General features: G+C 42.4%; 1 protein-coding gene across 1 annotated transcript in view; it reads left to right on the plus strand.

Moving 5' to 3' along the window:
- The window catches only part of DNAAF9 (dynein axonemal assembly factor 9), a 72,604-nt gene extending 52,451 nt beyond the window's left edge, over positions 1–20,153 (plus strand). The window contains exons 29-37 of the mRNA XM_041488149.1: positions 1,397–1,434; positions 6,992–7,127; positions 7,473–7,559; positions 9,009–9,115; positions 9,800–9,874; positions 10,026–10,228; positions 11,821–11,886; positions 12,194–12,287; positions 13,707–20,153. Coding sequence (XP_041344083.1) covers positions 1,397–1,434; positions 6,992–7,127; positions 7,473–7,559; positions 9,009–9,115; positions 9,800–9,874; positions 10,026–10,228; positions 11,821–11,886; positions 12,194–12,287; positions 13,707–13,819 — 919 coding nt within the window. The 3' untranslated portion in view covers positions 13,820–20,153. The remainder of the gene's footprint in view (positions 1–1,396; positions 1,435–6,991; positions 7,128–7,472; positions 7,560–9,008; positions 9,116–9,799; positions 9,875–10,025; positions 10,229–11,820; positions 11,887–12,193; positions 12,288–13,706) is intronic.
- Positions 20,154–22,721: the final 2,568 nt, after the last annotated feature.

Consider the following 22,721-nt stretch of genomic DNA (forward strand, 5'->3'; position numbering starts at 1 on the left):
GCCAGGGTGGGGAGGAAATGGTCACAGAGCCAAGTCACTGACCTTTGCAAATAGTTTGGTTTCATAGTAAATGTGTGTGCTCCAGACTTCAACAAAACATGGAAATAATTTCTCAGACCTACCTGTAAAATTGTAACACTCCAATTTTTTAATTATGCCTTGCAGCTGATTTGATGAAAGTAAGTTCCAGCAGTTAGAGTTTTTGGAGTTGGTAGCACTGCTTCTGTTTGTGATCAAACTGTGCATCACAGCTTAGAGGAGAACTGCCCAAGCAGTTTCTAAAAGTGCATTCCTGACATTTCCTGGCTGTTCTTAAACACTAACCAACGTGCTGCTTGTGCTTTGCAGTAGTCAATAAATAGACCTTACCTTGCTGCTGCTTCTTGTCTCTGTGACAAAGATACCAAATAAATATTAAAGACTACATCAGAAATTGGTGAATTGATGCTGGAGTGCTGTTTAAACTTGTTCTTTCCATAATTCTAGGAAAGACAAGTTCCATTTCTGTTTTATTTTTAACTTACTAACGTGTTCCTAGTCATGGTACTGTGTAGTGTTTAGCAGCAGCAGCCTGCAGTCCTTTCACACTGTTTGTCTCCTCAAGTGCAGAAGCAATTGAAGGCAGAGGCTCAGCCTGTGCTGTAGATTATTTATATTTTGCTTTGGAGTTTGTTCTGATAAGAATTTCCCAAGCAGCCACACAGTGCCAATGGCAAACCTTGCAGTTGGGAAGCTTTGGTGATTTCACCGTGAGAGTGGAACAGAGTGGATTTCATGTCTGGCTTGAAACTTGCACTCAAGAAAATCAAACCCATTTCCTGCCTCAGAGTTCATCCCTGTAGAGATCCAGCTCTTCCATGAGCATGGCATGAAGCTTTTCCCCATTCTGAATTAGCAGACCAGGGCAGGGGAGAGGGAGTTGAAGGGAACAGGTAAAATACTCTTCCTGAGGTTTTGTGTCCATAATAAAGCTCCTGAAAAGAATTGTCACTTGTCTGACACAGCAGCAGAAATTGGCATTCTGTACATCCAGTCTTTCTATGGAAAGTTCCCACTCTTTGAAAGGCACAATTCTTTAGGGCAAACTTTAAATTCCTATTGTTTAAATAAGAATTAAAATAACATTGAAGCATTTCTGACTCCTTAGAGTACAGAAGAAATTGCATGGTGGGAGAAAAAAAAATCTGTTGGAGAATTAAAACCATTTACAAACTTGATTTTTGGGGGAAAAGTCCTGAAAGACATAACCTGTGAGGATGTTGTAGTTATATGGATTGAGGAAAAGAAGCATGAAAATGGTTTGGTTTGTGAGACTCTGTCAGTGTCCAAGTGAATGTAAATGTTTGACTTAAATAATAATATCCATTCTTGATATGTGAACTTTTTGGTTTTTTAGGCTTCTTTTTCCCAAGTTCTTGGACCAGTGTTCACAAGGTATGTGTCAATTTTCCTGACTTTGAGTTCTACAGAATTGGTCATTGTTGAAGGAGAAACTGCAAAATACCCAGGACAAGAGTAGTTGATTTTCTTGCAGTCAGAATGCTGCAAGAATTACAAATAACTGAGCCATGTGGCCAAACAAACACCTGTTTGCATTTTATTATTTTGTGCTATTAATACACATAGCCAAAGGATCATGATAAACTCTTGGAGGTAAGAACAGACAATCTCTCTTAAACATCATAGGCAGAAAATGAAAAAAATCTGGAGCATGATCCATTTTGAAGTCCTCATCTGCAGGATGGGTTTCCTAAGACCATTAATTAGACATTAATTAAACTGCTTACACTGAACTGTAACTGGGAGTGAAGTGGATTGGACTGGAGTTCCACCCTCCTTTGGGGATGTGTGAGGAAATGGAGCTTTCCTTTCACTTCTGCTCTATTAAAAAGGGAAAAATGAGGGGTGACCTTGTTCCTCAAATCCTCCTCTTGGTGTGGCCTTGCAGGGCTCATCTCCCACTGCAGCAAAGCAGCTCAGCTGCAGGGCTGGTCCTCACCTGTGGGTTCAGTTTTATTCCTGAAATCAGTCACTGGCTGCACTTGGCAGGCTTGGGAATTAGAGCAGGAGCTGGCATAAATGGGATATGATCCTTCCTCACCTGCCCTCAAATCCCTGCCCCAGGTGTTCAAGGCCAGGTTGGGTTTATTTTGTCTTCATATTTAAATGCAGCTGTTGGAAAATCAGAGTAGGATGCTGTGCTCTTCTTGTGGCTGCTTAAAACTCTGATTGCTCTGCTTGGCTGCCAGAGTGCTGCCACCTCTTTTTCATGAAGAGAAACCTTAAAGAATGAAGTTGTGAACAAGCTGGACAGAAAGTGGGTGCTGTTGTATAAATCAGTATTTTATTTGGAGAAAAATGTTGATGCTCCAAATTGGAAAATTATCATGTGTACAGCCACTGGTAAAATTGAAGAGAGCAGGAGAATGTTAAGAATATGAAAAATTGTTAATGACTACAGAGAAATTAAAGGTGCAAATTGTTTTATGAAAGAATAAATGAAACAAATACTCAAAGCTTTGTTTTTCTTAGAGTGAATTTGTACAGACTGGATTGGGTGAGAATTGGTCATTGTTGAAGGAGAAACTGCAAAATACCCAGGACAAGAGTAGTTGATTTTCTTGCAGTCAAAATGCTGCAAGAATTACAAATACTGGAGGTTAGAGGAATGTTCTTGTGGCAGGGAATAATTTCTGCACATTGCAAAGTGTTGTCATCCAGTTCTGTGATACAGAATGTGACATCAGATGGCCCAGGGGTCACTTTGTGGAAAGAAATAGTTTCACCAAAAAAGGGGTAATTTTTGTGTAAAAGGCTCAGGAGGAAAAGTAGGCTTTGAAGTGAGATGTGGCACACTTAAACTTTCCAGACAGATGCAGAATTGTGTCATGTGTGTAATAGAGAATTTACATCTGTATAATTCATGGAATCTCAGACTGTTTTGGGTTGAAGGGACCTTAAAGAGCCTTCAGTGCCACCCCTGCCATGGCAGGGACACCTCCCCCTGTCCCAGGCTGCTCCAAGCCCCTTCCAACCTGGCTTTGGGCACTTCCAGGGATCCAGGGGCAGCCACAGCTGCTCTGAACAATTGAGAGAGGAAAGAAATTGTTTCACCAAAAAAGGGGTAATTTTTGTGTAAAAGGCTCAGGAGGAAAAGTAGGCTTTGAAGTGAGATGTGGCACACACTTAAACTTTCCAGACAGATGCAGAATTGTGTCATGTGTGTAACAGAGAATTTACATCTGTATAATTCATGGAATCTCAGACTGTTTTGGGTTGAAGGGACCTTAAAGAGCCTTTAGTGCCACCCCTGCCATGGCAGGGACAGCTGCTCTGAACAATTGAGAGAGAATTCATTATGGTTTCACACACACCTGGGAATTCATTTTTGGTGCAACAACAGCGAGATTTAATGAGACATTCACACAGAGATATTAATTCATATTTGTGGAATGTTGTGCACCCCAGTATTGTTTGTTTTGCTGTGTCACCAATGGGCCAGGACTGTGTTGTGTTGGTTTTTGGATTTTTTTTTTTGTTGTTGAAGTTGGGATTGAAGGTACTTGAGATGATACTTTGTGTTTAGACTTTAGTGTTTCTTTTTAAAATTTCTATTACAGTCTTATAGGTAGTGGGTTATGTATTTAGTATCTTACTAATAAGGTACAAAATTTTTGTTATAAGGTTTTTTTAAGGTTAAACTATCTTATTAAGAAATGATACTTAAATTGTTTTTACTTTTAAGTTAATTATTAACTTAAATAACTTGAAGTCTGCAATGCACACGTTTCTGTCTAATGAAAAAATACTACTCAAACTTATGAAGAAGGTGAAGAAAAAGGACTAGCTTTTGTTCTAAAACTTTTGTTTTATATATATATATTACTATATTTTAAAACCCTAAACTCTTTAGGTTTTTTACTTTGTGATATTATATGCTTTTAACTAAATGATACACTTGTAATTTTAGTGTTATTAATTAATTTTGGAAGCTTTCTTTATGGCTTAAGGTCTAATATAGTGTTTTCTTGGGAAAAGTGTGTCTGTTAGTACAGAAAGTCTGAAATTCTCAGTATCCAGAACTCTAGCAGTGTTTTACTGGGCTTTGTACACATCTGAAACCAGAACTTTGTGGGTGTGAGAAAAGCCAAGTGCAGCCATAGGCAAGTGGGAATTAATTAATTTGGAGCTGTGCTTTCTCCTTCTCTCTTCCAAATGTGGGGAGGGAGTTGGGTTTGCCTTCTGCTGCCTTTCTCTGCATCACAGGGGTTTCTGGGCATGTTATCAGTGTGACATTTTCCAAAATTTCTGTTTGGAGAGCCCCAAGACTGACAGAGGCAGATGAGGATTGGGGAGAACTGACAAAGCTCGAGCAGAATGACCACCAGGAGTACCCTGTGCATACTTCCTTAAACTTCTCCAAAAATTCCTGCCACCAGCTGTGTGCTGTAATTCCCTTTTGTCTCTTTTCTCTTCCTTTTTCTGTCCTTTCTTTCTTGCACAGAAGCTGTAAGATGATACCTTCCTAGTCCAAGGGCACCCTGGCATCCCTTGTGAAACAATTTCCTATAGAACACAAATTAAGACATCACCATTGTTAAATATTCCCATTGTAAGTTTGGGAGCAAAGAGGAGCCATTATTTTCATACAGCATATGTATTTTTAATCCATCCCTCCTGTTCCTTTCCTGCTTCCATTGAACATGCTATTCCCCAGGCTGCAAGGGTTCTTTTCTTTAGAGGAGTGTATAAATAAAGATTTAAACAAAACTGGGTGGTCTTCAAAATGCATCTCTTAGAAACAGAGATGGCAGTGGCATTTTAAATAGAAAATGTTAAATTTGTTCATTACTGAAGCTGTGGAGGCACCTTCCACTTCTCAGGAAGTTGTTTTTCTTTCGATTACACTCCCTGTGCTCAGTCCAGGATCATGAACTGGTGCCTGTGATCCCAACACCTCCAGGATTTATGGCTGGGTGTGAGCAGAGCCAGAGCTCTGAGCAGGCTTCTCCTGCTTCCAGTGAGGAGTGGCAGGGAGTGCCCTGGGCAGGCACACCCAGAGCAGAGATTGATGGAGAAGGAGCAGGCTGCTGAGGAGGAGATGAGCTGCAGAGCTGTGCCATTTGCTAGGTTTGATTTCCCCTGAATATTTTTTTTTTTAACTTAGAGCTTTTCCAGCTTCTCCTTGACAGTTGTGGATTCTCTCCAAGGCACGGTGCTGCCAATTGTCACATGGACTCAGTGGCAGCTCTGTGGCACAGCCACAGGGTGGTGGTGGGTGATTCAGGAATCCCAGAATGGTTTGGGTTGGAAGAGACCTCATCTCATTCCAAGTGCTGCCAATTGTCACATGGACTCAGTGGCAGCTCTGTGGCACAGCCACAGGGTGGTGGTGGGTGATTCAGGAATCCCAGAATGGTTTGGGTTGGAAGAGACCTCAAAGCTCGTCTCATTCCAGCCCCCTTCCACCATCCCAGGCTGCTTCAAGCCCCATCCAGCCTGGCCTGGAATATTCCAGGGATGGAATTATTATCTTATTCATGGTATAATTATATAATTCATATTTTTATCCTAATGTCATGATTAATATCCCCAAACTTGATATAATTTCAAGCCTGCACGTGGCTTAAATTTCAAAGGGTGCTTGCTGTTGTCCTTTCCTTTTCCCCCTCCTCCAAGAGCAAATGTGTATTGGAGAAGACATGGATGTTCCTGAAATTGGAGTAGAAACTTCTGTGCAAGGTTAGAAGAGAAATACAGTGATGGAGACTTGTGCTGTTAATGAAGTTCTGGCTTGGAAGGGTCAGTGATGCAAAGAGCAGTGACTGGGAGTTTGTGGTGCAATGGAAGTGCCCCAGAAATATTTGGTGCAGGAATTTGTGTGTAAAGCAGCATGGATTAATGTGATTTAAGACTTGTGTAAAGACCAGGAATTACTGCAGGCAGCAGATCAGGTGTGATCAGTTGTTAACATCTTTGCTTTGAATAGTTTGAGGCAGAGGAAATGCATCCTGGCTCTGTTGTTTGTGGATATTGGAGAGTCTCTGTTCTTCCTTCCACCCCACTTGTAGTCACAGGAAAGTGTCAGAGCAGGGCTGCACATCTTGAGCAAAGAAATAACATTTATTGTAAAATTGCAGAATTGTTTAGGTTGGAAAAGGCTTCTAAGACCATCACATCCAGTCATCAACGCAGCACCACTGCCCAGTTCCCCATTACCCCTGTCAAGAGCCACATCCCTGTGTTCTTTGAACACTTCCAGGGATGGGGACTCCACCACTGCCCTGGCAGAACCCTTTCCATGAAGAAATATTTCCTAATATCTCATCTAAACCTCCCCTGGCACAACTTGAGGTCGTTTCCTTTCCATTTCCTCTCCATCCCTCACATCCAGGACAATACAGCCATCCTGGGGAGGCACCAAGTGTTGACACTGCAGTTTCTTTGAGGAACTGGGCTGAAAGTCAAATCATGTATCATTGGAAAGCAGGGATCCTACAACTGAAATTAACTGGATGGTTTTCTGGTATCTTTTTGATGCCTCATGAGTTCAGTCTTGCTGTCTGAGTACCCTTTTGGAGTCTTTAAAGACAAAAAATAACCCTAAACCCTTCTCTTATTTTTGGAAGTGGCAACTGAGTGTCCAAAATACTGATTTTTAGCTCAGTGTCTTACTGCACGTTGAATTCACCAAGAGATTTTACACTTTATTGTTCTCTTTTTCTTAAACTAGTCCTGCTCAAATTGATTCTTGTATGGATTTGTTATTTTAATGAATAGATTCAGTGGATTGAGTCTAAATTGATTCTGTTAGATGGAAGATTCTCTGCTTGGCTTTTTTGCTGTAGTGGATTTTCTTTTTGTCTTTAATGAAAGAATGCAGTGAGAGGGAAGGAAAATAAGAGAAGAATGGTTGGAATATCACTGAATGGTTTATTAGTCACTGTTTACATGCCTGAGCTGTAAATTATCCCCTGATTTCCTTCCACAGGACTGGTGAGTAACGTGGTTTTCACAAGTCATGCCACAGAGCAGAGACACCCACTCCTGGTGCAGCTGCAGAGCCTGATCCGAGCAGCAAATCCTGGAGTTTCCTTCATCCTGGCAGAAAATGGGATTGTAACAAGGTAACTTCCATCAGGATTTATTGCTTTTGGCACATGGGCCACAAGCACTCAGAAACTTCTGTCCTCTTCTTTTTACTCTGCTGATTTATAGGAAGGAAATGCAGATTTTTCTTAATTGCTTCTCGTGCAAAAGGGATTTTCCCTTTACGTTTATGAGCACATAAATACAGGGATTAGGAAATGTGTTTTGTTTGCAGAGTGTGATTTATGTTACTGTTACTGCCATACTAAAGGAAAAGTGCTCTTAATTTTACTGTCACTAGCACATTATGTTTTATGTAAGTAGATAGTGGCCATTTTATTTAACTTAGAAAATTAAAAATCTTCATTTTTATCTCTTTACAGGAACGAGGATATTGAACTAATTCTCTCAGAAAGCAGTTTTTCAAGTCCTCAGATGATGAGAGCTCGATATTTAATGTACCCTGGCTGGCAAGTATCTAGACTGAGAAGTATTAAAACTATTTTTCTAATTAACTTGAAGATTAAAATGTTTCACTAACTTCATTTATATTTTTTTTTTTCCCTGAGACTACTCATTTGGAACAGGCAGCAGCTTTGTAAATCATTTTTAAGAGAGCTGATGATTATTCTTAGTGGATACAAGATTGCTGCCCTTTTATGGGGGAAAAATCTCCTTTCTGGTCACCATTTAAATCAATGGCAAGATTACTGTTGCTTTCCAGAAGAATAGGCAAGAACCCTGTGGGAATAAACTGGGAAGGATTGGGATGGGTGAGGTCAATAATGACTGGAGTAATTTCATCCTGACAGCTATTCAGCATTACTGGAATGAACTTGCTCTGTCAGTCTGGTCATCAGCAGAGCAATTATTCACAAAAGCCAGGAACCTCAGTGACAGCCCTGGCACAGCTCAGGCACAAACCCACGTGGCACCAAACTTTCCACTGAACACCGAGGGAGATTTCTCCTGGCTCAGGGCTCTTCACACATCTTGTTGCAATTCTTTCTGCTGCACCTTTTTGGCAGAAATCTGCAGCTGTCAGCCAGCATAATTGCTGGCTGACCAGGCTCTGTGCTGGAGACATCATTTATTTATCATACCTTGCAGTCCTCTGTATCTCTTTCTTAATAAATTTGGTTCTGAATTGGATGCAAGTAGCCAAGTAAAGCTACTGGAGTGAAGCACAAGGCTTGGGGTGAGGATATTGAATTAATATCATCAGAGCTGCTTGTGGATTGCATGGAGCCAAAGAGAGAGAGCAGGAAAAGAAAATATTTCAAACTTTTGGACAGCTGTTAATCTGTTTGATGACAGTATGCAAGAATTGGATCTGGGTAGTGTGGAAGAGAAGGAAAGCAGCAGGAAGAGCATCAAAAGCATCCAGGGAGATTTTATTGCAGCATTACCTAAAGAGGGCTTATAAAAAAGGGGTAGAATGACTTTTTACATGGGTGGATGGTGACAGGACAATGGAGAAGGGTTTTAAGCTAAAAGAAGAGAGATTTAGATTAGATGTTAGGGAAAATTCTTCCCTGTGAGGTGCTGGGCCCTGGCACAGGGTGCCCAGAGAAGCTGTGGCTGCCCCTGGATCCCTGGAAGTGTCCCAGGCCAGGTTGGAGCAGCAGGGCTTGGAGCAACCTGGGCTAGGGGAAGGTGTCCCTGCCCATAGCAAGGGTGGGAATGAGATGATTTTTAAATTCTGACTCAAACCATTTCATGACTCCATGAAAAGGAGTCCCGAGTGCTTTGACCAACCTAATGCTGTTGGCAGCACATCTTCACAGAGAAGAAATCTCTGTATTTCCCTTCCTCTGAACAAGGCTCACCTGTGCTGAAAGAACAGATGTTCTTTGCTGGATGAGCAGCAGAAGCTGCTGTGATTTCTGTGTGTTGAAGGGGTTTGTTTTTGTCCCCAGGTTCGAGGGCAGATACGGGGCTGGGCCCGTGTTCCCTCCCATGGTTCAGATCTGTGTGTGGTTCAGCCGCCCTCTGGAGAAAACACGATTTGTCACCAAATGCAAAGGTACCAGTGAACTTTGCCTGACTTGATTGAAATCCAAGTTTGGGATGCTGAGGGATAGAGGGGAAGGAAGGCACTGACGTAACACAGTTATTTAATCACAGCTGAAGTTAACTTTTAATTGAAAACTCAGCTTTCCTTCCTAAAAGTACAGTAAATTCTGTTCCTTAGTGTCTGCTCTGGAAAATTGTCCCATGATTTTTGTTCAGATGAAAGTCTAATTGAATTTTTGGTTTCTAGGACTGAGACAACTTCCTGTGTTTGCTTTTTTATTTTATGTCTCATTGTATTTGGTAGTGTTGAAATGCAGTTTTATAAGTGATCATCAGCTTTTACTTTTTATGCCAAATAATTCTTTGTAGCTCCTAGAAAACAGACTCTGCTCTAGAGCAGATATATTGTCAAACCTCTCCTTCTCTGCTCAGCCAAGTGGTGTTAAAGAGGAGGATTTTACCTCCCATACACACTGTGAGAGTTTTTTATGCCAAACACACCTTATTTCCCAAACTCCATGGCAAAGAATGAGAAAATAATTGTTATATAGTGGGACTCCAAGGGGCATGGCAGCTTTTCCTTTGGAAGCACTGGCATGTGGATTAGAGATCAGTTACACAGGTTTTACCAGAAGCTCCACCAAGGAGAAGAAAAATAACTTGAGATAATCTGTTTATCTTCTGTTTCAAACAGCAATTAAATCGTTGCTCAAGCCAAGTCCTTTTTCTGGAAACATTTATCACATCATGGGCAAAGTGAAGTTTTCAGGTAAGGGCAAATTACTCTGAGGTGTTGTGATCACGCTGCACCTTATGGGTGTTCAAAAAGGTATTTCTGTCCTGGATTCTGTCTGCACCATTGTTGATGTTAGATTAGATTAGCAATTATCAGGCTCTTCCTTCTGTCTTCTCCTTGTTAGATGCTGATAAAGTCATTGAAGTCTGTCACAACACGGCAGCAAATTCCCTAAGCCTGGTGCCTGTTCCGGAGGGGCCAACTCCTCCCGATGCCAGAAATGATCCCAGAGACTGCAGCAGTCAACAGGAATATTTCCTTGTGTTCATTGGCTGCTCCCTGAAGGAAGAGGATATCAAAGATTGGCTCAGAGAAACTGCAAAACAGGTTTGTGGGCAGGTTTCCTTTTGTTCAGTGCTTGGCATTTCTTAACAACCAAATCCGAGTGTTTCAGTGAAACTTTTGGGTTTCTTAATTAATCTTTCTTTTTTTTTTTTCTTCTACCAAGGTATTGACATTCTAGGGTGCAAATGGATTTCAGGAAGGGGACTAAGAGTTTACAAATGTGTGTTGTAATCTCTGTATTGTTTTAGTGCTTGCTACAGCTTATTCATGGATTGATTTGCTCTTGAATGCTTGAGCAAATGGATTATGTCCAGGATAAACACAGGATGATTTAGCTGAGCTGTGATTGCCAAGGGCTGAAGTGTGCTGTGAAATAAATCTTCTTCCAGTACCTGAACGCTGGCAAAGCTGAAAATTTGTTTTGATTCACTAAATTAAACCTCCTTGGAAGTAATCCACTGAAAAGGAGGGTAGAGTCCTGTTCATTTTGTCATCTTTAATTAGTGTATTTCTGCATGGCTGATGTATGCATGCAGTGAGGAGTAGGGAGCAGGGAATGTGGCTGTTGTAGGAAGCTCAGAGGGCAGAATTTACACAGAGAGACTGCCACAGCTGATTGACAGAATCACAGATCCATAAAATCCTGCAATGGTTTAGCTTGGAAGGGACCTTAAATCCCATCCAATTCCATCCCACTGCCATGAGCTGGGACACCTTCCACCATCCCAGATTGTTCTAAATCCTGTCCAACCTGGCCTTGGACACTTCCAGGGGATCCAGGGGCAGCCACAGCTTCTCTGGGCAACTTTTTGGAACATTTGTAAATTAAAAATACTCCATATTACTTCTATATGGATTAGGATTTGCACAGTATCTCCCTCCAAAAATCTGTGTAGGAAGGGAAAAGTGTTTCCTGCTGACTGTGGCTGGAGCAGTTGCTAAGGTTCCAAGATTTCTGAGGTTTTTGAATTTTTGAGATGCTCAGGTTCTCATCTTGTGTTCCCCTGTGTTAATTCAGGGAATTAATCCATTTTCTATGCTGATTATCTCATGCTCTGTACTTACCTCAGGGGTAATATATGGAAACAAATGCTTTGCCATGTAAGAAAGCTCTTTGTGGAATACTACTTAAATTTTATGAAAACTTGGAACTTAAATGCTTATCTCAAGTGTGAAGTGTTTCCTCTTTGAGCAATTCAGGACTATAAACACTTTTTGTACAGTCATGGCTAATTGAGGGTTTCAGATAGCTCTAAGAGTTACCACATGCTGCAGCAAAGAAAGGGATTACAGAATTTCTCAGGCTCAAAACTAAGTTGTTTTTCTGTTCCTGTGCCAGCTTTCTTACAGTAAAGCTGTATTTAAATTGTCTTGTTTAAAATACTTACAGAATTTTTAATTTCTGAGTGTTTTCTGTAAGATCAGTGGATTTTTACTTTTGTTTTCAGAACATAGTTGTGAGTGCCTTCATAGAACTGGATAATTTTAGAAATGAATTTTTTGAAATACAAGCTTCTATGTGGTGGTTTGTTTGTTTGGTTTTTTTTTTGTTTTTAATTTATTTTTTAACCATCTAAGCTGTGGTATCACATTATCACTGCAGTCACATAACTGGAATCTCCTCCTTCATACAGAAACCTCAGAGGAAAGCCCTGAAAACCAGAGGAATGTTAACTCTTCAGGAAATCAAAAACATCCACGTGAGTAAAAGCAATAATTCACAAACCCTTCTTTTGGCTGATTTCCCTTAAATATCCATCTGGATGACAGAGCACCTGCCACAACAAGTGTGCTGAGCACTAAATTATTACAGCACATTTGGAGCTGTCCAGGAGGGATTTGAGGTATAAATCTGATCTCAGAGCTCCAAATTCCCTCTGGAAAGCAGGAGAAGGTGTAAAATTGGCCATCTTTGGTTGCTGTAATGGCCCTTCCATTTCTTTTATCTATTTCAGTTTGTAAGGACTGTCCCTACAGGTGTTTAATTTAAATTCTTTCCTGCTGCAGGTGAAACGCCACTTGGATCCACTCCCAGCTGGTTATTTTTACAATGGGACTCAATTTGTGAATTTTTTTGGTGACAAAATGGATTATCATCCATGTATCCTTTAAAATGGGAGCTTTTGGGGAAGGTTTTAGGTAGGCAGTGAACTGTGCAGCTCTGAAATGTTAAGTGCCAAAGCAGATATGGTAAAGAACCAGTTCCTTGCCAGCTAAAGCTTAGTTTTAAAGCCTTTCTTGAGAGATAAGATCTCAGAAACAGAATAGAACCAACAAAACAAACCCCAAACTGCCCATGAGCTCATGCAGGGGATAATTTATGGACCACAGCTTGTCAAAGAAATATTTTTCAAACCAAATAGTGCTGTAATAGCCCTGAATGCCTGGGCACGACTGATAAAACTTCCAAATGAATGTAATTTCATGTGTGCACACACTCAAGTGAAAACAATCATATTTTTGTCCTTAGTTTTACCCTGGGATTCCTTGCCAAGGTTCCTCTTGTCCTTGGTCACCACCTGTGGAGCTGGGGCAGTGGTGGCCATGGCAGTGCTGGGTTTACAGCTGCACTTGGTGATCTCAGAGGGCTTTTCCAGCCTTCATGATTCTGTGATTCTCTCATTTTCATGACTTCCTGTTGCTTTTGTCTTTGCTCACCAGCTTCCAACTTGGTTTTATATTCCCAGTTTACTTTTCACAGTAACTTCTCCAAGCTTGGTAAAAATCCAGGTGATGCTGCTGTGGAATAAGAACAGAGTTATTTTCTGTGCCCTGTGGGACAACTTTAAAATTTTAAACAAGCAGATTTCTGTCTGCAGGACACAAAACCCAACAGCAAACTTGGACTTTGCTGAAAAATTCTTGATGCCCCATCCCTGGCAGTGTCCAAGGCCAGGTTGGTGGGGCTTGGAGCACTCTGGGATAGTGGGAGGTGTCCCTGGCCATGGCAGGGCATGGGATGAGGTGGACTTTAAGCTCCTTCCACCCCAAACCATTCCAGGATTCTTCACTCCACCTCCCCCTTGGTGTGTGGCAGGGAGAGCTGCAGGCCTGGTTAAGCCTTTCTGGGGGATTTGAATTTTGGGCAGAGTTTTAGACTTGTGCTTCAGCAGAACAACTGGAAATGTGTTCACAGAGTCCCAGAATGGTTTGGGTTGGAAGGGATCTTGAAGCTGATCTCGTTCCAGCACCTTCCAGGGATGGGGAGTCCAAAACCTCTTTGGGCAACTCATGCCAGGGTCTCACCACCTTCCCAGGGAAGAATTTGTTCCTAACATCCCATTTAACCCTGCTATGGTTTTGCTGTTCTTAGATCTTCCTCCTGGCTGGGAAATGTCCCTTGTGCAGTTCCTTTATTCCCTGAGTTGTGGTAGCTCTGACTGTAGAACTTCCAGAAAGTTATATATTGAATTTCTGCTTTCAGTGAGTGTCCCATTCCTAGCACTTCCTTCAAACCTGGATGTTTTCTTCTACTAAACTCCCTTTGCACAAACATTCTTCCTTCACCTTTCCCAACCAGTAATGGACCAGTTCATGAATGATTACTTGGAAGAAGCCAACAGAGAAATTGAGAAGTACAACAGGGAGCTGGAGGAGCAGGAGTACCACGACCTCTTTGAGCAGAAGATTTAAGCACGTGGATCCTGAGTGTTCCTGTCCTTGTGTCAGGAACCAAAAATGCTATTTTGTCCTTCTGGCTCACAAGAAACCGAGTGAAATGTCTGTTTTCAGCACTCCTTCCCAAACTAAGGGATTGTTCCCCTAAGGTTGGCATTTAACACGGTAACTGCTTAGCTGTTTGTACTGTCAGGATTGCTTCCACTTCACCTTAATTCCAGACTGTACAAAGCATCACCTGGAATCTCTGGCTTGTGGTGGAAACATGGGAAAAAGAAGAAGAAGAAGGAGAAGAAAAGAAGCAAAACTGGATTTATTTCCTAAAAAAGGTCAGAATGTAATTGTGGAATTGGGCCATGGTGCAGATATCAAACAATCCCTGGATGTCCCTTGGAAATCGTTGCACCGGAGCATCGATGGTCAGTGGGGGAGTTCAGGGTGTGGGATTGGGGTGTTCCCAAAGCCAGAAATGGGGGAACAGACTCAGAGGAGTCCCCAATCCCAGAACTGTTTGAGTGTTCCCGAAGCAAAAAATGGGGGAATAATTAAAAAGAGTAAGAGTCCCTAATCCCACAGCTGCTGGGATGTTCCCAAAGCGAGAAATGGGGGAACAGTGGGGAAAACTCAGAACTGAGTCCCTAATCAGCAGTTGTTGGGGTGTTCCCAAAGCAAAAAATGGGGGAATTATTAAAAAAAGTAAGAGAGTCCCTAATCCCACAGCTGCTGGGATGTTCCCACAGTGAGAAATGGGAGAACACTTTCTTGGAGTCCCTAATCCCACAGTTGCTGGTGTGTTCCCAAAGCGAGAAATGGGGGAACAACTCAGAAAAATCCCTAATCCCACAGCTCTTGGTGTGGTCTCAAAGCAAGAAATGGGGGAACAATTGGAAAAACTCAGAACTGAGTCCCTAATCAGCAGTTGTTGGGGTGTTCCCAAAGTGAGAAATGGGAGAATGATTCAAAAGTTTAGAATTCCTGTATCTGCAGCTGTTGGGATGTTCCCAAAGCGAGAAATGGGGGAACAATGGGGAAAACTCAGAGTGGAATCCCCGATCCCACAGCTTTCAGAGAGTTCCCGAAGTGAGAAATGGGGGAGTGGGAAAACTCAGAACTGAGTCCCTGATCCCACAGCTGTTGGTGTGTTCCCAAAGTGAAAAATGGGGGAACAACGGAAAAAACCCAGAAGAGTCCCTAATTAAAAGCTGTTGGGATGTTCCCAAAGCGAGAAATGGGGGAACAGTGGGGAAAGCTCAGAAGTGAGTCCCTGATCCCACAGCTGCTGGGGCATTCCCAAAGGGAAAAATGTGGAAACAGTGGGAAAAACTCAGAAGAGCCCCTAATCCCAGAGCTGTCAGGGTGTTCCCAAAGCGAGAAATGGGGGAACAATGGGAAAAGCTCAGATGGGGACCTAATCCCACAGCCCTTGGTGTGTTCCCAAAGTGAGAAATGGGGGAACACTTTCTCAGAGTCCCTAATCCCACAATTGTTGATGTATTGCCAAAGCAAGAAATGGGGGAACAGAGGGAAAAACTCAGATGAGCACCTCATCCCACAGCTGCTGGGATGTTCCTAAAGCGAGAAATGGGGGAACAGTGGGAAATATTCAGAACTGAGTCCCTAATTCCAGAGCTGTTGGTGTGTTCCCAAAGCAAGAAATGGGAGAATGATTTAAAAAATTTAGAATCCCTAAATCTGCAGCTGTTGGGATGTTCCCAAAGCGAGAAATGGGGGAACAGTGGGAGCAACTCAGAAGAGTCCCTAATCCCAGAGCTGTCAGGGTGTTCCCAAAGCGAGAAATGGGGGAGCAATGGGAAAAATTCAGAACTGGGTCCCTAATTCCAGAGCTGTTGGTGTGTTTCCAAAGCAAGAAATGGGAGAATGATTCAAAAGTTTAGAATTCCTGAATCTGCAGCTGTTGGGATGTTCCCAAAGCGAGAAATGGGGGAACAATGGGGAAAACTCAGAATTGAGTCCCTAATCCCAGAGCTGTCAGAGCATTCCCAAAGCAAAAAATGGGGGAGTGGGAAAAGCTTGGATGAGCACCTAATCCCACAGTTAGGATGTTCCCAAAGTTACAGATGGGGGAACAATGGGAAAAATCCAGAAGAGTCCCTAATTAAAAGCTGTTGGGATGTTCCCAAAGCAAGAAATGGGGGAACAGTGGGGAAAGCTCAGAAGTGAGTCCCTGATCCCACAGCTGCTGGGGCATTCCCAAAGTGAAAAATGTGGAAACAGTGGGAAAAACTCAGAAGAGCCCCTAATCCCAGAGCTGTCAGGGTGTTCCCAAAGCGAGAAATGGGGGAACAATGGGAAAAGCTCAGATGGGAACCTAATCCCACAGCCCTTGGTGTGTTCCCAAAGCGAGAAATCGGGGGACAATGGGAAAAGCTCAGAATGGAGTTCCTGATCCCACAGCTTTCAGAGAGTTCCCAAAGTGAGAAATGGGGGAACAATTGGAAAAGCTCAGAATGGAGTTCCTGATCCCACAGCTTTCAGAGAGTTCCCAAAGTGAGAAATGGGGGAACACTTTCTCAGAGTCCCTAATCCCAGAGCTGTTAAGATGTTCCCAAAGCAAGAACTGGGGGAACAGTGGGGAGAACTCAGAACTGAGTCCCTGATCCCACAGCTGCTGTTGTGTTCCCAAAGCGAGAAATGGGGGAACACTCTCCAGAGTCCTTCATCCCAGAGCTGTCAGGGCAATCCCAAAGGGAAAATTGTGGAAACAGTGGGAACAATTCCAAAAAGTCCCTAATCTCAGAGGTGTCAGGGTGTTCCCAAAGAGAGGGATGAGGGAACACTCCCACTCCCACCTTTGCCAGGGCTCAGCCCATCTCAAACCTCAGCACAGTTTGAGTCTGCACTGAAAATTCTGACTTTAAAGAAAAGCTATTTATACATTTCAGGGTGAAATCAGTGGAGAAATCTTAATTTCTTCCCAGTGCTCTCATTGGGATTCTGGAAAATATTTCCTGGCTGGCTGCAATGTGCACCTTGCTTAGATTATCCCTGGAGGATTCCTATTGCAGTCCTAAAAACCAGGCAAGGCAAGGGGGAGAGTCTTCAGCTGAAGAATTCCTTTTCATGAAGATAAATGATTTCCAAAGGTAAAAAATAGCAAAGGATATTACTTGAAAGAGGCAGGAACTTGTTTGTGGAGCTTCCAGAAGAGTTTGCACGCCGTCACATTTCACTGTGCTCGTGAGAAATCAGCTTTTTAAGTATTGCAACAGAATTTTTATAGTTCCTAAATGATAGAACAGGAATGCTGGCAGCCTGTTGTGACTTAATTCAGAATCATTTTAAAGAAGGCTTTATAAATCCCTGCCTGAAGGATTATAAAGTACCTTAGCAGCTACTTACAGGTAATTATTGGAGTTTATTTGAATAAGCAGTTTATTGTAGCATGCATGTGTTCAGAATTTAGGTGAGAGCAGCCCAGCAGGAATTTTTTATTTTCATATTCCTTTGCCTTAGGGACAGCTCAATCTTTTACTGCAACTGCAGCTTTTCTTTCTGACCAGATGTTTGTGATACAGCAAGAAATGGAATGAAAAATCTCTTGCAGGACACTTAAAATACTTCAAATGTATCTGCACAGCCTCATCCCGAGGCAGGAAAATGAGATTTAACCCCTGCCATCAAACCTGAGGCTAAATTAAGAGTTTATGCTTTGCTAAAGAGATGTATTTTTTACCTTTGGAACATGAAATAAGTGAAATTTCAGTGACCTGAAGCACATTTTAGGTGGTTTTGGTTTTCTTTGCTGGCTGCCTGTGCAGAGGTGGAATTCCAGGTGCTGCAGGCTGGGATAGAAATATTGATAAGATTTCATTCCTCGCTTTCCTCCTAGATTTAAAAAGCTGTCTGAATTGAAGACTTTAGTGTTTTATTTCCTTTTCTTTTTTTGCACACCACGAGACTTTATATAAAAACAACTTGTATCCTGTTAGAGGCCAGTAAAAGCCAGCAATTAGTTTGTGTTTTTAGGCTTTCCTGGGGTATTCCCTGGATCACAAGTGTGGAGCATCCTGGTAAAGCTCGTGAGTTTTATCTATGCATGGCTAAATTTTAGTCTTAATATCCTGTAGTGCCTGTAGAGCAAAGGTAGCTAGCAGTGGGTTTGGGGGGGCTGCCAGGGGTTTACAACTAAATCCAGTTGGTTGCATGAAATTATTTCACAGCCCAGAATTTTTAGGGATCCCAAAAATTCTGGTGGCGGCGCTGCAATAAAAAGGGGCATTAGGAAATTGAACTCCAATTGGAATTGCTTTGCCAATTAACTCAGTGTAAACCCAGCTGTTCCAGTCCCAGTTCTCTCACCTGCAAAGCCATATTTTTAGAGTAGTGGGATGTGATGTGGGAAGAAATTCCAGTGGTTGGGACAGCAGGCACGTGGTGAAGGCTTTGTCTCAACTCGTGATGGATACAGAGTAGATTTAAGTGCAATTGATTGAAAATAGATGAAGATGCTGTAGCTGATTTTTGCTCTGCTGAACTCTTTTTAAGAACTCCAATTTGTGCAGCTCTCAAATCAATATGGATGGGGCTTGATCCAGCTGGAATTCCAAGCCCTGTGAACAAAATAAAAAACAAAGGAAATAATTGGGTTGTGAGTGTGCAAATTGAGGTGTTCCTTAAAAACTGGAGCAGAAGAGCTCGGAACAAAGGCCTAGAACCCTCCTGTCCTGTGCTGCATGTGCTCTATGGTCATAGCTGTGTATTACAAAGACCTTTCACCAGACTGCTACTGGCTCAATTCATGTATTTTGGTATTGAAAGAAATTGATTACCTCAATTTTTAGCGTTTATTTTTGAACTGTGACTTTCAACCAGAACAAAAAAAAAAAAAAAAAAAGAAAAAAAGAAAAATACCGAAATAGTGAAACTGTGACAATGGTATCCTTTAAATGTAGTAGTGCCTTGCAGATGACACCATTTATTCCCCAAATAAATGGATGTCAGGGGTTGCACACCCCCCCTTTTTTTGTTTTTTAAAGGAAAATAACGGTTTTGGTGAAAGGACTTAAAAATTTAACCTAGTGACAAATATTAGCACAAATGGTTAAACTGTTTAAAAGAAAACTCTTTGAGGACTGAAATGCCTGATGCTGCTGCTGTTAAAGAGCAGTTGCTGATTTTTTGGGAGTCGATTCTAACAATCAGCAGCGCTTTTTGAATTTATTTTATTTTATTTTTTTTTTAAGAAGAGTGTAACTTTTGTACTCTGGTCAGAGCTGTTTGTACTGTATGCAATCCCCAGCCCAGGGGATTTGGTGTCCTCACTCCTTGGAACTCGAGGTGAGGATGGAGCTACTCCGAAGGATTGAGGTTTGAACTTTTTTTTTCTACTGTATAATTAAAAAAAAAATCAACAACAACAACAAAAAAAAAAAGCACCATTTCTAACCCACAGATGTTTGGATACAGCAAAAGTGCCATTACACCTTTCCTTTTCTCTTTTACTGTACTTGGAAAAATTTGTGTCCAGGCATTCCTGAGCTTGGGAAGTGCTGAAGAGTCCTCAAGGGGTTTCCACGCTTTGCTGACCTTTGTTAGCAGCTTGTGGTGGTGTTTTTTTCTTTCTCCTCACCGAGAATGAGTGTGATCAGAAGTTACTGAAGTTATAGGATTCAAATGTGACAAACTTAGCAGGGGAACCTTTGCAACTTGAGCTGCTCTGCAATCTGGGAGTATTTGAATTTTAAGCTGTGCAATTTGGGATTAATCCAGTTTTACACTTTGCAATTAACACACTGGATTGCAGGGAGGAGTTAAGTTGCATGTGAGGGTTCCCTAATAAGTTGGAATTTTTTTAAAAAATTATTGTTATTTTTTAATTGAAACTTGTCTGAATTTGCACAGATTTAAGCTCTGGAATACTTTGGTATTCTTGAAAAGGGAAAAAAAAATTGTGACTAGTATAGTGAATTGTGAACTGTGAGTTGGTAGAACCACAAGGTTGATCTAATCTTAGGTTGTTAAAAATGTACCTCAGAAAGCTCATGAGAAATTGCTTCATTTTTACCCAACAGCCAGATCCTGATGTAACACTTCTCACTTTACAATGTGCCAAAATTCACTTTTATACTAGTTCTCAATGCTTTAATATTTGCAAGTCTAAGTTAAAAACGTGTTATTTACAAACACTACTGTAACTTCAGTTCAGCTGAATGGTGTGAGTGAAGCTTTTTGCCTCTCGTATTTATTACACAACTTGATTCAGTAAATATAAAATTACCTTTCCATTTATTTTTGTATTGTTTTACATGTTTATACCTGCAGTTTGTGTGACTTTTACACCTGTAACTCAGATGTGATGGAAAAGAACCAATAAACAGTATCCATCCACTGCCTGCCTTTGACTCCTTTAATAAACCCACAGGTTCCTCAACTGGAATTTTTAAACTTGGAGTGGTTTCCATTTTAAATTTTTAAACTATAAAGGTGAGTTGTTTGTATTCAAATTAAAATATAAAAAGTTAATGTTTTATGGGGTGTTTTTTAGCTGCTGTTTTAAGTTTAGACCTTCCTTCAGCTTTTAATTGGGTAAAATTAAAATTGGAAGAAGATTCATCTGCTTTGTGCTGCTGCCTCTTTCTCAGCAGCTGTGTGTGAGCATAAATTGATATTTGCATATTTACAAATACAGGGAGGTGCTAAACCTTCCTCCTTGTGCTCACAGAAACCAGGATGCAGCTTCAAGATCCGTGCATCTCAAATCTGGCTGCCATGGAGAGGGCAATCCCACCTTACCCTTCTTTCCCTGAGGGGCTGAGCATGAATCTGATTTTTGCTGATTAAGCTGAGCCTGCAGCTGATTTTCTGTCTCTTTTTACATCACTTTTGCATTTTTGGGGGGAGGTTGTGTGCTCGATTTGGTTTTTAGGAACAGTTTATGTAAATCCAGCCTGCTTTGCATGTTCCAGGTGCTCACATAAAGCAGCAGCTTCTGGGGCTTGGATTTTGGACTGGGATCCAGGAGTTTTCCCGTGCTGTGCAGCTGGGTTTGGAAAGCAGCTCCCAGCTGTAAATCAGGAATTTGGGTGGCAGCAGGACCAGGGCAGTGCCCATGCCCTGTGCTGGCACTGCTGGGGCACCTCCAGTGCTGGGGGTGGTTTTGGGGTCTCCAGAGGGGCTGGAGCCCCAGGAGGGGCTGAGGGAGCTGGGAAGGGGCTCAGCCTGGAGAAAAGGAGGCTCAGGGGGGACCCTGTGGCTCTGCACAGCTCCTGACAGGAGGGGACAGCCGGGAGGTTTGGGATCTCCTCCCAGGGAACAGGGACAGGAGCAGAGGGAACGGCCTCAGGCTGGGCCAGGGGAGGTTTAGATTGGGAAAATTTCTTCATGGAAAGAGTTACTGCTCATTGCTCAGAAGCTCTCCAAGATTATCAAGTCCAACTGTTCCCCCAGCACTGCCAAGGCCACCACTGACCCTGTCCCCAAGTGTCACATCCACGTGGCTTTTCAATCCCTCCAGGAATGGGGACTCCACCACTGCCCTGGGCAGCTGTGGCAGGGCTGGACACCCCTTTCCATGAAAAAAATGGGAAGTTAAAAATGCTTTGTGAGGCTTTAGATTGTGGGGAACTATCTGAGTTTCATTTCCTAAGAGAGATGAGGTAGATTTTCCTGGGCATACCCCAAATCAGGGTTTTTAGTCCCGTTTCTTGCTCTTAATTATCTCATTTTGGTCAGTCTGGTTGTATCTGGAGAGGTTTCCAGCTCTCCTTGGCTTTTCATGAGCTCCTCTTCCTTCCCTGTGAACTCATCTGGAATTTCTTTGCCTACGTGTCCACCAACAAATGGTGCCTTTTTAGCTTCATAAATTACCAGCCTAATTAAAGTAATGAATTCCCAACAGGAATTGCATGGAAATGGGAGCACTTGTTAATTGAATAGCCCCGGGTTGGCTCCCATTGTACACGTTCCACAAGGTGCTTGTGTGATCCCTCCTATTGAATTGGCTTAAAATAAACCTTCAGGGCAGTTTGATGTCTTGGTAGGAAAGAAAACACCCAATGGGCAAGGCCTGGAGGAATTTCAATAGCTTTACTGCTTCAGGACAGACAGAAAAACAACAACAAGAAAAAAAAAAAAAGCATGGAAAGTAAAATGTGGGTGACCCATTCATGGCTAGGAATTCAGCAGGCACACAATGCATTGTATAGATCACTGCAAAGAGTGAAACAGGAAATTTCTAATGGTTCAAATTGAGCCCTCGCTCAACCCCACCAAAAATCTGCCATTTTTCTGTCTTATCAAAGTTAGCTCAATATTTGCTTTATATACATCCTGTTCCGGACTTTGATTCCTCTATACAGCACCTTCCTGCCTTCTAATATCTGATTTATTGCAGAGCCCTTTTTCTTCCAAAGGTTTGGCTTTGCCTGCTTTAACTCTTTATCTTGTCAGCCTCGGCCACAGCCTTTCCTTGGGCCTCTCCTTGCTTTGGGAAGCTCTGGAGAAAGGATAACAGATGAGCTGGAAGAGAAGGAAGAGGCTACAGGGGCTCTAGAGATGGGCACAGGATTTTTGGGACAGAGATCTGGAATATCCAAGGTGCTTAAGTTCATCGAGCCAGAAACTGGGATCTTAAAGATCATCCAGCTCCAATCCCCTGTCCTGGGCAGGGACACCTTCCATCATCCCAGGTGGATCCAGCCTGGCCTTGGGCACTTCCAGGGATCCAGGGGCAGCCACAGCTGCTCTGGGCACCCTGTGCCAGGGCTCAGCACCCTCACAGGGAACAATTCCTGCCAATATCCCAGCTCTCCTGGAGCCCCTTCAGGCCCTGGAAGGTGTTTGAAGGTGTCCTCAGACCCTCCTCTTCTCCAGGATCTGGATCCTTCCCCCCCGTCCCAGCTGTGGGGCTGGATTGGGATCTCTGCCCCCCCCAAGCTGTGGGGTTCTTTGAAGTCCC

The sequence above is a fragment of the Pyrgilauda ruficollis genome, unplaced genomic scaffold (genome assembly GCF_017590135.1).
Source record: "Pyrgilauda ruficollis isolate IOZ18807 unplaced genomic scaffold, ASM1759013v1 scaffold88, whole genome shotgun sequence".
Lineage (NCBI taxonomy): Eukaryota > Metazoa > Chordata > Aves > Passeriformes > Passeridae > Pyrgilauda > Pyrgilauda ruficollis.